The 15,076-nt window shown below is 42.8% G+C and overlaps 2 protein-coding genes across 8 annotated transcripts; one reads left to right on the top strand and one right to left on the bottom strand.

Annotated features, from left to right (window-relative positions):
- The first annotated feature begins 7 nt into the window (after window positions 1-7).
- On the top strand, window positions 8-8,367 carry rsph10b (radial spoke head 10 homolog B). Of its 3 annotated transcripts, none has more exons than XM_031291257.2 (19): window positions 8-330; window positions 431-506; window positions 1,306-1,374; window positions 1,544-1,717; window positions 1,791-1,876; window positions 1,951-2,071; window positions 2,174-2,350; window positions 2,597-2,699; window positions 2,824-2,900; window positions 3,000-3,189; window positions 3,315-3,423; window positions 3,769-3,848; window positions 4,215-4,363; window positions 4,619-4,723; window positions 4,865-5,080; window positions 5,229-5,288; window positions 5,437-5,527; window positions 6,812-6,907; window positions 7,261-8,367. In XM_031291257.2, the coding sequence occupies exons 1-19, from the start codon at window positions 113-115 to the stop codon at window positions 7,482-7,484; spliced, it is 2,421 nt and encodes an 806-aa protein (XP_031147117.1). In that variant the 5' UTR covers window positions 8-112; the 3' UTR covers window positions 7,485-8,367. The 3 variants fall into 3 exon arrangements, with proteins under 3 accessions (XP_031147117.1, XP_035853343.1, XP_031147116.1); XM_035997450.1 differs by having other exon boundaries at window positions 2,809-2,900; window positions 7,270-8,367; XM_031291256.2 differs by having other exon boundaries at window positions 2,809-2,900.
- On the bottom strand, window positions 8,154-14,635 carry dlgap5 (discs, large (Drosophila) homolog-associated protein 5). 5 transcript variants are annotated; one of them, XM_031291254.2, is made up of 19 exons: window positions 14,487-14,635; window positions 13,490-13,734; window positions 13,216-13,403; window positions 12,977-13,048; window positions 12,835-12,874; window positions 12,668-12,742; window positions 12,439-12,537; window positions 11,920-11,994; window positions 11,785-11,819; window positions 11,426-11,679; window positions 11,055-11,210; window positions 10,856-10,944; window positions 10,589-10,749; window positions 10,383-10,490; window positions 10,057-10,264; window positions 9,275-9,945; window positions 8,982-9,147; window positions 8,466-8,532; window positions 8,154-8,320 (listed from the first exon to the last, which is right to left on the bottom strand). In XM_031291254.2, the coding sequence occupies exons 2-18, from the start codon at window positions 13,722-13,724 to the stop codon at window positions 8,483-8,485; spliced, it is 2,682 nt and encodes an 893-aa protein (XP_031147114.1). In that variant the 5' UTR covers window positions 13,725-13,734; window positions 14,487-14,635; the 3' UTR covers window positions 8,154-8,320; window positions 8,466-8,482. The 5 variants fall into 5 exon arrangements, with proteins under 5 accessions (XP_031147114.1, XP_031147111.1, XP_035853342.1 ...); XM_031291251.2 differs by having other exon boundaries at window positions 8,466-8,509; XM_035997449.1 differs by having other exon boundaries at window positions 8,466-8,509; window positions 9,275-9,933.
- Between the last annotated feature and the right edge of the window lie 441 nt (window positions 14,636-15,076).

The following is a 15,076-nucleotide window of genomic DNA, read 5'->3' as shown; positions in this document are numbered from 1 at the left end:
TTGTGAGCGCCCTTCGCCGTTGCCATGGAGAGGAACTTGCACGAGAGATACATAAACGGCGTAAAATCTGTCTATGCGTAAAATTACACAGGGGGAATAGAAGAAGATAACGATGAAAACCGATAAACAGGAACACGAGCAATTGTGCGGAAATCCAGAGCTGCCACATACAGCGAATGAAAGCGAAAAAAGAAAGTTAGTGAGCTGCTCTGATAGTTTAAAAGCGAGTTCAGCGGATGTGGAACAAAACCAAACGGACCTCCAAGAGGAGCATCCCGAGAATGATGACATTTACGAACTCCCCACACTTTTTAGCTTAATTGTACAGAGGTAGCTAGCTAAATCGCTCATTAATTACATCATTTTTTTAGTATACCAATGAATATCAGGGACGTGTGTAACATTGTTACATTTGGTGTCTCATTGACAGATATGAAGGGGAAACCTGGGAAGGCCAGTTTCATGGAGAAGGGGTTGCTTGTTTTGAAGGAGGCCAAACGTACAAGGTAACTTAAGATGAATTTTGAAACCTCGGGAAAAGACCATATATTTGATTTTACAATACAGTAAATGCGTAGGCTACTTTATAAATAATTGTATTGTTGAACATGTTATTGTCCATTTACTTAAAGGTGCTCTAAGTGATGTGACGCGTTTTTTAGGCTACAACATTTTTCGTCACATACAGCAAACATCTCCTCACTATCCGCTAGCTGCCTGTCCCCTGAACACACTGTAAAAAAAAAACACGGTCTCTGTAGACAGCCCAGGCTCCACAAACGCCAACAAAAACAAACTGCACCAACCTGCCCAACAAACCATAACAAACAGTGTTCCAGCCAATAACTGACAAGAAGGAGCTGGTTGAGCCATCACTGCAGCAGCATCCAACTCTTCCTTGTCAGTTATTGGCTGGAACACTGTTTGTTATGGTTCGTTGGGCAGGTTGGCGCAGTTTGTTTTTGTTGGCGTTTGTGGAGCCTGGGCTGTCTACAGAGACCGCGGTTTTTTTTTTTACAGTTTGTTCAGGGGACAGGCAGCTAGTAGATGTGTGTGTGGAGATGTTGCTGTATGTGACAAAAAATGTTGTAGCCTAAAAAACGCGTCACATCACTTAGATCACCTTTAAATGAAAAATGTGCTTTTAAATGCAGTCAGTTGTCATGCTCTTGCGTAATGCAATGACAGGAATGCTTTTAGTCATGGCTTAAAATGCATTCTCTGAAAAGGCACCAGAAATGTGTTCTATGCTCCAAGGTTAAAAAAAAAAAAAATTCATAAAGTCACTCTTTTCTTTTTCTGAAGGGGATGTTTTCCAAGGGACTTATGGATGGATGTGGTGTCTTCACACTGGCAGGCGGATTGAAATATGAGGTTATCTTAAATTTTATGTGTTTAAAATTGCTTTACATTAGCCCATGTGTAGATAGCATTACTAAACATGCACCATGTATAAATACAAAATAAAAATAAAAAGTGTGGTCAAATAAAATTGATTTTAAATAAGGAGTTTGACAGGGTTTTTACATTTCTAATCGAACAGGGAGAATTTGTGTGTAACATGCCCATGGGCCTGGGTACCTACACCTGGCCAGATGGCAGCTCCTATAAGGGGGAAGTGTACAATGGTACACGACATGGGACTGGAACCTACAAATGTGCAAAGAATGGTGTGTCATACACAGGGCAGTGGGATCAGGGCAAGAGGCATGGAAAGGTATGATCCACCATTTCATATCAGGTACGGCCTTTTTAGAGATTTGTTTTGTAACTTGTTCTCTTTGTGTTAGGGTGAAGTGTATTATAACCACGGTAAGACCTCTTGGTACAAAGGAGATTGGGTGAACAACAACAGAGAGGGATGGGGAGTGAGACGGTATGTATGGATGATCTAATATGTAGCATGAGTGGCATTTGAACTGCCCCAGGGTGACATCTGTGTCTTAACAGCTACCCCTCTGGTAACATGTACTCTGGTGAGTGGAAGAACAACCTGAGACATGGAGAGGGCACGATGAGGTGGCTGAAACTGGGACAGCAGTATGTTGGGATGTGGCAGAATGGAGTCCAGGTATGAAAGCACACCGCTGACGCCAACATATCCATATTGCACAAATTCCAGGACAGTAGCTTTTTTTATCCTGTTCCTGTTTTTGTTCTCTTCTCCGGGCAGCATGGACGAGGCACACACGTCTGGATCCCGAGGCCAGCGGATGGATCCCTGTATTCTCAGAGCAATCAGTACACAGGGGATTTCGTTCAGGGTCAGAGGCACGGACAGGGGACCTTTTACTACGCTGGTGGTGCGATGTATGAAAACGGATGGAGGAAGAATAAAAAACATGGGAAGGTTAATCAACGATATAGAATTGCCTCTTACAGTCAATACACATATGTCCTCAAATTCAGGGTGAAAAAGATTGGAGGCTCCTTTGCTTGGAATTTTAAAATACATGTTATTAAATGCTTTAGTAGTGCGTTATAAACAGCAAAAGATGAAAGATCTGGCATTCATTTCAAACTCAGTGCTCACCTATGATACACATGTATGTAATTACAAGCATTTCTAAAAGTGACTGTACTAAATGGTTCATAGGGAAAATTCACTTTTGAGGATGGGCATGTTTTTGAAGGAGAGTTTGTGGACGATCTGATGATGACACACAACCTGAATGGAAACAAAGCTCCCACTCTGTCTGGTAAACACCTACAGTTAATTCAAAATGTTCAGCCTGCCATCAAGGAGATAATTAACAGTGTTACAGTTTGAAAATCCTTAATGGCTTACAATTCTGTATCTGGTTACAGGTTCATCTATCTTAGAACCCAACATCTCTTTGGGCATTGAATGTCTTTTGGAGAAAATCCCTGAGAGAAAGCGTGACACTGAGCGTAAACAGGTCAGGTCCCGCTTCACACGGCAACATTGTCAACATACGCTCTTTTACCCCCGTCCTTATTCTCACCCCTGCTCTTGCCCTGTGGCTCACGTGTAACAGGTGGAGTTTGAGGTGCTGAAGCAAGACAGTGAGCTGAGGTCCATTTATAGTTTCTACAAAAGACTTGGCCATGCCCACTCCTCAAATAACATCTTCCAGCTGTCCCGCCTGCAGCTCTGGCGCCTTCTCAAAGACTGTAACATCCACCATTACAACATCACTCTGACACAGATAGACCATATGATCATAGGTGAGAAGGACTAGCACTCACAAGCTCTCCTACATACTTAATACACCTCACACATACCGGACACGACAGTGATTGCTCGGTAATTACAGTATTTTTGTGCTTAATGGTTTTACTCTGTGTCTCAGAGGATGCCGCAACAGCAGAGCTCCACTCTCCTTTCACTCCCATGCTTCTGCATAGGCTCATCAGCTGTCTAGTGGTTGTGGCCTACCACATTTACCATAAGGAAATGATGTAAGGAATGACTCCAGATCATCACCAGTAGATGAAACACACCTATCTCTTAATTATGAACTCTTAAGTATCTAAGAATAACAGTCTAGTTTTTAGCCATGCTAGCGGCATGGTTCTCGGGTTGGCAATAGCGGCCACTTGATCCAGACTGAAGCTATTGGATGGATTGCCATGAGATTTAGTACACACATTTATGTTCCTCTCAGAATAAATCCTGATAACTTTGGTGATCCCAACAAAATTGTAATTTGTCCAGTACTACAGTGCTAATTATAGCTGCTTCACATCAGCATGTTAGCATTTTGACTTTAGCATTTAGCTCAAACGTCACTTCTCTTTTCGCAGGTCACAAAACAACCTTCTGGCTGCCTGCTTTTCCAAACTGATGACAGACAACATCCTTCCTAATGCTAAGAATGTAAAAGGTGCTATATTATAATACAATATAATATTAAAACATCATGTGCACACACATGTATTAGACAGAGGAACCTGCAAACGAAGCCTCAATTGGAAATTAAGATAGCAAATTAGTTATTTAATAAGTTTGAGCAAAAGAGTGGAGGAAAAAATAGGTTTCTGTCTATCAGGGCTTCGGCTTTCAGGTTTCTCGATCGTTGGGTGTTTTTGTCTGAGGCGACACACCCACAGAAACTAATTCAACACCCTTGCTTAGGTCTATATTATCAGAATCAGAAAGGGCTTTATTGCCAAGTACGTTTTGCACATACAAGGAATTTGTCATGGTGTTATGCAGTAATAGCTGTGCTTATTAACTATATGTGATCCAGGCTTCCTGTTTAGGCAGCCAGACTGTGCAGTTGTGGCTGTGAACTACTTAAAGAAGAGTTATGAAGTCTATCAGGCTTACTGTAAAGTCAATGCAGCCCCCAGAGAGGACCAGACCATGACCTGCCGACACCTGCTGTGGATGTTCAGGGTACAACAGACTGTAACACGAAGATTACCATACATATTAACTTCTTCTTATTCATTTCTACCACTTAACATAAGACATGGATGCAGTTTCTGTTGCTTGTAATGACAACAAAACCAGAGGGCTGTTCAATTTTGAGTGACTTGAAAGAATTAAATCTACTACTACATATTATATGGTTGGAAAAACAAACTTTTACCAGCATTCAGCACATTTATGATAACATTGTGTTGATTAGTTTATTGTAACCCCTGCCAGGATCTCCATCTGCTGGACAATAACCTGACCACAGCGAGATTGCTGCAGGTCATCAATGCAGAGAGCCGTGACCACAGAAACCTGTCCTCCTGTCTGGATCTGGAGGTCCGTCTGTGGTGTTTACACCAGTTGACAAATTAATTATTTCTCAGTGCCCATTGACAGATTAGCATTCATCTACTTACTCTTTTTTGTGTATTCCTTTCCCCCTCTGTAACACTTCTATTGTTCCCACTCCTGCTTTAGATTACATTCCTGGAGTTTTTTGAGGTACTTCTGGGCTCTGCTGAGGTGAAGTGTCAGCCTGTTTCTGAAGACCTAGAGGTGAAGTGTCAGCCTGTTTCTGAAGGCCTGGAGGAGGTCCGGTCACCGTCCAGCCCTGACACTGAGGCCAGGAGGGATCTCCCTGAGGTGGAGGCCAGCGAGAACATCTTGCAGACGCCAAACAGCCCTTCCCAGTCGGTCAGATTCTTTCTAAAGCCTCTAATGGCCTCCTCACTCACTCTATGTAGAGTGCAGTTGTTTTGGGAATTACAGAAAATGGATAAAACTGTAAATTCTGCACACACAAAACAAAGGACTTACTTTTTTGGGTTTTTTTTCTATCCAGGTGACAGCTCCAGTGAATTCCCCCATCACTCCTGAAATCTCCAGCTTCAAGTCAGTGGAGGTCAGTTGCAACAGGCAATCTAGCATGCAAACAAAATCCAGTATTGATATCAGTGTTGTTATGCCCCTGCTGTTGATATATTGAAATATGCTATGAGCTTGGCTATGTCTTTGCTGAAATCTTTAATAACATTAAATTGCACATATAGACAAGTGGCAAAGCAGGACTATCCACTGCTCAAGAAGTGGAGAGTCAACAAGATGACGAGACTAAAATCAACGAGAAACCTCAGGCAGCAGGTATGTTAAGTTGGGTTATGTTTAGGTTCTGGGTCAAATAATGTATTGTCTGTACTTATACAAGAAATATACCAGGGGCGGACTGGCCATCGGCAGGTTAGGGAGATTTCCCGAAAGGCCGGTCCATCCCGACCGTCATATTTTAATTTCAAATGTCAGTTACACAGGTGACAGTACGGCTCTCTGGGCTGGCTGGAGAAGCAGTGGCAGCAAAAACTGTCCTGTCCTGTTAGTAGTGTCCTGAGGAGAGTCCCGGGACAGCCAGACACTGTCCTGTACACTGTCCTGTGACTCCCATGACTGTCCCGAGACAGTCAGACACTGTCCTGTGACTCCCATGACTGTCCCAGGACAGTCAGACACTGTCCTGTGACACCCAGACAGTCCTGTAACAACCATGAATCACAGGACAGTGTCTGGGTGTCACAGGACAGTGTCAGGACAGGACAGTTTTTTGCTGCCACTGCTGTTTGGCTGACTGTCGCATTAGCAGCAGTGAAAAACGGAGGTCTGGCCCAGCCATAAGACTAGGCCAGTTTAATACTGTCAATTTAGAGATTTTTTTTTTTAGATTAGATTCAACTTTATTGTCATTGTGTAGAGTACAAGTACAAAGACAACGAAATGCAGTTTGCGGCCAACCAGAAGTGCAAAAAGAGAAGAAAAGTGCAATGTTATATTCAATATAGACAGGACAAGAAGCAGCCGAACGGCCCGCCCCTCCCAACTTGGACTGCTCCGCTTTTTGTTAAATGTGATTGGCTCAGCCTGACCCTCAGCCTTGTCACTTACTTCCCTCTGAAGTTACACAGACTGTTTAGACTCGCTGGTTACACAGAGAAAACTGAAAATGTCAAAACGAAAAAAAGGTGGTGGTGGTGGAGATGAGAGAGAAATGGGCGGCGCGGAGAAGTTACGATTAAAAAGAAAAAAAAAAAACTGTTGGAGCAGGATGCGGCAAAATGCGCTAAATTAACTGACGTTCCTTAGTGGGAAGGCCAAGGTTAGCACTGTCAGGGAGAGCAGCACTGGTGATGAAGCAGGAGCAGGACCCCAGCGGAAGAGACATGACAGGTGCACTATTGGCACGTTTGGCAATAATATGTGTGCATTAGCTAGGTCAGAGCGGGGTTATAAGGGAATATGCATTTATTATGCTATTATAACAATGACTTCCTAAAGTCATTAATATATTCCGATAATTTTAGTCTTTCACAAGTCTTTTATTTTGTATGTAAATGAAGTATGCAACGTATTCAAGTTGATCATTATTACTATTATTAGTTAAATCCAGTCATGGTGGTGGTGATGAGGAAAATGAAGAAGAGGAGAACAGGCAGGAGTATGAAGCAGGAGGAACCAGCAAAGATACACTGAAAGGTACAAGTGCAGTGTGCAGGGCTGTATAACTTTGTGTTGGGTTGTTTTGGTCTCTTTTTGTAGTATTATTACTACTATTAAAATTACTTCCAAAAAAAGGTTCTATGTCACACGCTCTCATCTCCATCCCAGAGTCCCGGGCAGAATTTTTGTCCTGTACATCCCTGATACATACATATATTTATGTATAAATCATAGAAGGGAAAAGGACTTTAGCTCATATATGCCATGTTCGAAAATGAAAAGGACATTCATTGCAATGACTGTAATAAATGTATTTTTTATATGTATTTTTTATATATATATATATATATATAGTAATATTTATCTCATGCGTCTCATATTTCCTCTAGAGCACACAGGTGAAGGAAAGGGCGTGCTAACCAGAGGAATGGAGGCCAAAGACTGGGACATGGAGCTCTGGAACCAGACAATCCATCAATTCTTTAACCACTTTTTCTTCCCGGCTTTTGAACATAACCAGTTAGTGTCCAAAAACAGTAAGGAGGAAACACTCCGCCAGGAGGCCCAGAGACACATCGCTCTGGCCAAGGCCCAACAAAGAACCAGCCAATAGTACAATTCTAGCTATTCATTTCGTTTTTTTGTTGGGTCAGTTTGCAGTATGAATGTAGTCAATGTTTTAGTTATATAGGATTTAACCAGGTACAACAGCAGTGGTGGCACTCAGTTTAAGATTCCTTTACAGTATGTATTGTGGGTTTATGGTGTTGAAATAGTCTGAGGACTCTATTGTAGAGGCTGAAAGATTTGACTGACCAGTTTTGAAATGAGAAATTAAAGCCAAGCATCTACATAAACACAGCCACTAGGTGGCATCTCATCCCTTTCCATACCTGTGGCTCCCATTCCAGTATTACCTCTGTCTTGCATGTAAACTGTCTTCACCAAGTCCCAAATCATCCTACTGCTTCTGTACTAATATTAATGTGCCATAGACATGTGTAGAGCTCAGTGTTGTACTGTATTGTGTTACAGGGAATAAGGAGGCTGGTAAATGTCACAAGATGCAGCTTAGAAACACGATAAAGGCAACTGTTCTGTACCTGAACTATCCACACAGTCCAAACAAACAAAATGCATAAAGCCTTCAAGTACAGTGAGTAATAAAAGCATTGAGTGCACTGCCAATTTGTGCTCCAATGTAAAATAAGGAGTAATCGGCATTTCCATAGTTAAAACTAGAACTTTAATTGGGTAGACAACTCAGATACATTTTTTCTTCTCCAAGTAACAAAAGTAGTTGCTATATGTTAAAAAATAAAAATATTTGAAAGAACGTGTCTTTTAGAGGGGAGGGGTGAAGACCATGAGGTCACTCGGACAGACAGACTGGCGTATCCGGTCCTTCAGGTCCGGGGTGAAGAGAAGCATGGACTCTGCTGTTTGGGCCTGAAAAATGCACAAAGAAAATATATTCAGCAATGACAAGGCTTAAAGACATGCAGGTAATAGTTAAGAGTTATATGTGGATTTAAAAGGCCAATATTTATAAAAAAGAACAAAACAAAAAAAAAACAAAAAAAAACACATTGACCTTTGGTGACTGAAGAGTTAACACGGAAGGCTCTGCTGGATGTGCTGTGGCAACATGAGAAGTGAGCATAACAATGAGTGAAGACAGTGAAACGTGCAATTTAAAAACACAAGTTTAAAATAAACTTTTGCCCAAGAAAGTTCAGTGTGGTATTCCCTTATAACCAGGCAATCACAACATTGTCTAAAAGTTTTGGGTGATAAAATGTAATGATTGATAATTTATTAAAGATGCACTCTTAAAACTACTACTCACATTTCTTCCATATAAAATCTAGTTTTGCTAACTTCAAAACAAATTTCAATGAAGAAATCCTGCCTTCTTCAACTTAAGCATCCATTAGTGTTAAGGTATAAAGCCCAGGTGTAGTGTGTGTGTATGTGTGTGTGTGTGTGTGTGTGTGTGTGTGTGTGTGTGTGTGTGTGTGTGTGTGTGTGTGTGTGTGTGTGTGTGTGTGTGTGTGTGTGTGTGTGTGTGTGTGTGTGTGTGGTACCTCATCATGGGCATCAATCATACCTGGTTCTTGCTGAGTAAGCAGGTGCTCTGACTGAGCTCCGGGACTCTCCATTTCTACATCCACTGCCATGGGGGACAGCGTATCTAAGGTGACTGTCTCCCGCGGTGACAGGCTGCATCTCTGTGAAGGCTGGAGGTAACGCTCAAAGTCCAAACCAGGAATTTCCTGAAATTACAAGAGAATAATGATTATTGTATAGTAAGAGAAATAAATTTAATAAAACGGCATCCTATGTATAAGGCTTAGATTTTGTAATGCAAAACAAGGTAGTGAAGCCTGAAAATGTGATTACCTCAACAACTGAGCTGTCTGGTGTATGACATACAGACTCCTGGGCCTCCACAGCAGGAGGGAAGGAGATGGAAGGCTGGCTGGGAGTCACACAGGGCGACAACATGAAACTCAGAGATTGGGGCTCAGGGGCCTGGGACACTGCTGGAGTTGGTTTGCACGGAGAGAGGGAAAGTCTTGGAGAGAGAGGGAGGTCAACATCGACCGCTTCAGCTGGCTCGTCTTGCTCCTCGACTACAGAAATGGATGGAAGTGAACGTACGGGTGTGGCCGTGCTCAATTCAGGAACAGAAGCCGCGTTTTCCAGTGTGGGGACTGTTTCTGACGGGCGAGCAGGGCTTCCTTCAGGCTGGCTGTCATCTGAAAGCGCTTCCTTGACAGGTGAGAAACAAAGGGAGACATTTACAGTGTCTTTTCTCTTCTGGGATGACTGAGGAGTGCCACGCTGAGACTTTGGCATTTGTGCTGGGGTTCGGTTGAGGGCACGACTGAGGTGGGCAGGAGTGTGGACGGGCTGAGCAGGAGAGGCCATGGTGTGAAGGGGAGTCTGTGCCAGTGCAAGGGATCGCCGACTGACTCTTCTAGGCGAGAGGTAGCTGGAGCAGGGAGAGGCCTGAGGCAACACAGCAGCACTCAGACGGCTGGATCTCCTTGCGGAACCTACAGACATGACTATATGACAACACTGTTATTAGCTGTGCAGAGGGGGGGTGGTGGGGAGAGTACACAAGCAAATACTGACAGATGGCCTGAAAAGCAAGGCCTTAGTTACTTTCCTCTTACCTGATGGTCTGGCTGGGCTCTCCACCTGGAAGAAGCCTCCGTCAAAGACCACCGTGTCAGTGGGTTGGGGCTCTGCTGGATTGTTTCCGACATCCATTGCTGCCTTCTCTGCCTGCTGTCTGGCTTTCATGGCCGCTTTCACAGCAGCTAGGCGAGACTTGGCTGCTACTTTAGTTCCTGTTGGCTTGGCAGGTGCAGCTGATGGTTTCTGTCAAAAGCACAGGACAGGCACACTGTCTTTACCTCCACATCATGACACCTTTTGCCCCTAAACATAGCATGTATACAGTATATAATATACAATACACACACACACACGTCTTCACCTTCACTCCTTTCCTCTGTCGCGGCGGTGGTGGGGGCTTGTGCTCCTCCACCCAGCCCCGGCTCTCTGCTTCTTTGAGAGCGTTAAACTTCTTGTACACATCCTCTACCTGAAAGATGGCATAAGTACAGATCATATATAATTACCAGTCTCCTTATGCATTTGGTGCCTGAAACAATGTGTTGTCCCTCTCGTGTGGGCGCTCACCTGGTAATACACCATGTCCCAAAATCCCTGCAGGTCCATGCAGGTGGTGATCCTCTCGCCTCGGCCCAGGTCGCAGTCGTCCACCAGACCGCTGAACTGTGCAAAGCGCTCTTTCATCAACAGCCTGGCCTGGCCTACTGCAGTACGCATGCAGTCTCTCACTAAAACAGACAAGAGCCAGAAAGACACTGAATTACAGTTGTTCACTTTAAGGAATAATGTCATACTACCCCAAATATAGTCACACATTCAGCATGACACACTCACTCTCTTCTGGGATGGACTCATCCTCCACTTTAGACTCCCAGTGGACACTCAGAGTCGTCAGTCTGTCCGTCTCATTGGCAATTTCCGATCTGAATAATATAAAAAAAAAAGAAAAAAAGAAATGATTGTAAAGAGTTTGAATCAACTGAAAAGTAGATGGAAAATCAATGATTCGAAGAAAGAAAAATAGATATGCCACCTAAAGTATAGTACGTCATGCTTTGATTCCAGGGGGATGCCTGGAGTTGGAGGGGCCGTTGTGGGAGATGTACGCGGTAGGGAGGGAGAGGGTTTGCTTGGCTCAGCCTGAGGCTCGACACTGAAAGGGGGGACCTCTGGAAGAATGAAGCTGGGGCTAGGTGGAAATAATAACATGGCATTGAGATAGGAAACACTCCACATCATCCATTTCTCAGATGCTCCAAAGACAAAAATCTAGTCCGGTACGTTGTCGTTTAATATTTACTGCCATAATTGGGCATACATGCAACAAAATAAAAATATTAAAAGTTATGCAGCGTTTTAAACATCAACAAAATCGACAAACAAAAAAGGGAAAACAAGACAGACCTTGGTGTAAGGAAGGCGTCTGCTGAGCGAGGAGTGAGAGGCTCCAACTTGAAGGACGACAAACCGGTGGGAGCCTGGAATTTAAAACCCTCTGGAGCAAAAGACGAAAACGCTTCAACGGGATCGGCAGCAGGGAGAGAGCCGGCCGGAGCTTGGTCCACCACCATGCCTTCCTCTTCAGAGCACGGTGCCGGGCTTGGGGGACGAGGTTTGTCCTCTGTCTCCTGCATCTCAGGCTCCGTCAGCTCGGGCTCCTACACAAGAAAGAAACAGTAAACTAATTAATGACCAGTTACTGGTTTTAAAATAAATTAAAAAAAAAATAGATTTAACACACTGTAAAACTCAGAAATGCTCACCATGGGCACTGCAGGCTCAATAGTGGTGACAGTTGCTGCATATTAAAAGATTCACAAAAACAAAAGTGTTAAAAGTTATAACAATTGTTCACATCAGAAATGTAAAACTGATCAGTCTCTAACATTTAATAATACCTTTGAAGTTCCTTTCTCGGTCAGAAGGGGGGGCCACATGGCTGACAAATGCTCTGCTCCTTGTGGTTCTTACATCTGAGGGGTAAGAACAGGCATTTAAAAGATATAAAGAGTGGTTTTGTAGAACAATAGTATCTCATTCCATTTGCTTTGATGGTCACATCTTCTGTGCCTTTGCAGTTTTAATGCCAAAGTACAGTATAATAACAAACTGCTTAAACTGTGTCTGTTCAAAGAAAATGAGTGAAGTCCACGCACACACACACAAACAGCTGAATGCTCCGGAAAAACACTTGTGCAAATAAGGCACTGTGTGAGCCGGAAAAAAATAAATACTTTAATTGTGAAATTAAAAGTATTTTGTTAAATTAAAGTATTTTTCCAGAGCATTCAGCTGTTGTGTGGACTTCACTCACTTTCTTTGTACATTAAATTGTTTTGTCCTGCACCAGAAACTACATGGATGTACAGTTTTTTTTTTTGTTTGTTTTTTTTTTTTTAACTTTACTCAGTGTATACCTGCAGACTTGTGCTTGGGTTTGTCTTTCACCAGAGGAGCTGCTGTAACTGGAGGCCTGTTGGCTGACCTGGTCGACAAAGCTCGTACGACAGGCTCTACTACAGTAGGATGGCATGACACAGAGACAGATTGAGATGCAAATAAGGGAACACAATAGGGTCTACCAACATGATAGCCGGTCTAAAAGGTCCCGTTATGTGCAAGGATTTGTCTTCTTTTATTACTTACCCTGACAAACATGGTTAAAAGAACCTGGTGCAGGCTTGACCCGGGTCCTGGTTGATCTCTCCACAGCAGGCTGAGCTATAGGAGGAGTGAGAGGTCAGACCTAAAATACACCAGGTTACAGAAGACCGTACGCTTCATTTAAAATACAGGACATTCAATTTATTTACCTTTCTTTGCCGCAGCGTTTGGATCCTGCACCTTTGGAGTCTGTAGACATTTTGGCAAAAGAAAAGCGGTGCAACAAAGTGCATATTAGTTTATGGAAGTTAATAAGAACATATGAGACGGCTATCTTAAAGAAAGTAGTACCCTCTGGACTTGCTGCTGCTTCATTGAACGCGTGACCCTGGTATTCTGAGATGGAGCCGTGTTTACTTTTGTCTGAAGGACAAGCAGAAATGACATGATCATTGAGTCATTCATCATTACAACTGCCACAAAGAGCTATCCTGTTCTATAGCTCATGTCATCATATTCAATAAGAATAAAAGCAGTGGGGTAGATATTTACAGTAAACAGAGTATACTAGTCTATTAATGAGTCCTCACCTCCTTAGCTCTGGTTAAGGCAGCTGGGACCACAGGCAGCGAGGGAATGGTAAGGGTGTCCTTTGGATGAAACATGCCCGTCTTAAATACCCCTTTACGCTCCCTCTCTCTCTTTTCTTTCTCCTTCTCAAGAGCCTTACGTTCTTTCCAGCGTTCAAGCTGTTTCAACCTCTCTTCCACAGCCACGCCTGTGAAGAAAATAGAGAGTTAGTGCTGTGGGTGCCTCATTGTTATTAGGTTCGAGATGTAGCTGGGTTGGAAAATGAAGCCGTACTTTTAGCAGATTTTGCATTGTTCAGCGTCTTTTCCTGAATGGTTGACATGTTGGCCATGATGGAGGCATCCAGGGAAGACATTTCCAGCTCTTGCAGCTTGGCCAACTGCCTGCGTGTGTTCACGGCCCGTTCTCGATTCTCCTTCTGGGACTGAGATCTCCTACGGGACATTTTGACCCTCAGCATGGACACACTGGTGTCCCGCTGGCGCAGGTGAGCAAATCGAGAATCCATCTTCAGGTACCTGGAGTGAAGAGGAACAGAAAATTGCTTATTATTAGGTACACACTGCATATGACAGTTATTAGGAGGTACTGAGATGCATCCTATGTTAGTGGTTATGTCAAGTGCCACAAATATTATATCTGTTATGAAATATAAGTGAACAGGGTCTAAGGAATGAAAAACTTAAGTTGTGTGGTCTGCTATAACAACTCAACTGGGATCTGTGGATAGGATTTTGTAAATAAACAAAACTAACTAAACAAAGAGCTATATTAACTGACTATTATATTTTATTATTGTATTATTTTGTCATAACGATGATGGCCAATGCCAATTAGGATTTACCAGAATCAAACAGCCCCCCTCTCAACAATAACAATACAAACGTTTAACGTTAGTCAAATATCCAGATCACCTAAAGTCAGCTTACGTTAAGTTGAGCTAACGTTATGCTTACTTAACGTTAGCCAGGTTAACGTTAACCACTAGCTAAATGTTAGCTGTCGTTTACAATACAGTCCGTAAAAACGGCAATACATTGAATTAGTGAAAAAACTGTAATGTTAATCCGTTAGCCAAAGGTAATCAACTTACGTTACCGTTAAAGTGATAACATTAGTTAGCTAGTTGGCTAAGCTACCGCCAACGCATCGACTGATCATGAAGCAGGAGGAAGCCGCGAACTACATTGACTTAAAGTTACCTGTTTAGTTATCAACGAAACATCTAAGCTGTCTTTTCAGATAATATATAATAACACATGCATCTTACCTTGATCTTTTCTGATAAAACGCTTATTAAAAACAAACTTTCTCCTCTGGCTGCCCAGTAACAACAATGCACAACGGACTCAGTCCAGCCTGAAAAACACAACAATCATGGCGGGTGAGCTTTTTGAAATTCTTAAGTGACGCTGATTGGCTGCAAATCAGACTGGAACGGTGAGTGCTGATTGGTTCTTTTACTTCTTCGTCAGATTGTTATTTTCGGTGTGGTAATAACTGTAAGATGTGATGCCACCCATTGGTCTGGAGTGTTAACTTTATGTCTGTAACTCACTCTCAGTCAGTCGGAACCATAGACTAGATTATTAATATTTACAGTCAATGATCGGGACGCTATTTATATACAAATTAAAACTATTTGGCATGTAGTATCGATAGATAATTTTGCTCTGTAATGTTATTAAACTGATTAAATCATCATCAGCCTCTCATCTCCATTCTCACCTATCCCACAATAACCTGTATGAACAGTTCCAGTCCGGTTTCCGCCCACTCCATAGCACTGAAACAGCCCTTATCAAATCCCCAACGACCTCCTTATGGCAGCAGATTCTGGACTCCTCACCCTCCTCATCC

The sequence above is a fragment of the Sander lucioperca genome, chromosome 22 (genome assembly GCF_008315115.2).
Source record: "Sander lucioperca isolate FBNREF2018 chromosome 22, SLUC_FBN_1.2, whole genome shotgun sequence".
Classification (NCBI taxonomy): domain Eukaryota; kingdom Metazoa; phylum Chordata; class Actinopteri; order Perciformes; family Percidae; genus Sander; species Sander lucioperca.
Note: the sequence above shows the minus strand (reverse complement) of the source record. Positions and strands in the feature narration are given on the sequence as shown.

Coding starts and splice junctions, on each gene's coding strand:
- rsph10b (XM_031291256.2), top strand. CDS start 113: ATGAAAACCGATAAACAGGAACACGAGCAATTGTGCGGAAATCCAGAG. Junction 4,364..4,618: donor ACCTGCTGTGGATGTTCAGG/GTACAACAGACT, acceptor AACCCCTGCCAG/GATCTCCATCTGCTGGACAA. Junction 5,528..6,811: donor CGAGAAACCTCAGGCAGCAG/GTATGTTAAGTT, acceptor TACTATTATTAG/TTAAATCCAGTCATGGTGGT.
- dlgap5 (XM_031291251.2), bottom strand. CDS start 13,724: ATGGATTCTCGATTTGCTCACCTGCGCCAGCGGGACACCAGTGTGTCC. Junction 13,049..13,215: donor CCTTAACCAGAGCTAAGGAG/GTGAGGACTCAT, acceptor CTTGTCCTTCAG/ACAAAAGTAAACACGGCTCC. Junction 11,820..11,919: donor CCGAGAAAGGAACTTCAAAG/GTATTATTAAAT, acceptor TTTAATATGCAG/CAACTGTCACCACTATTGAG.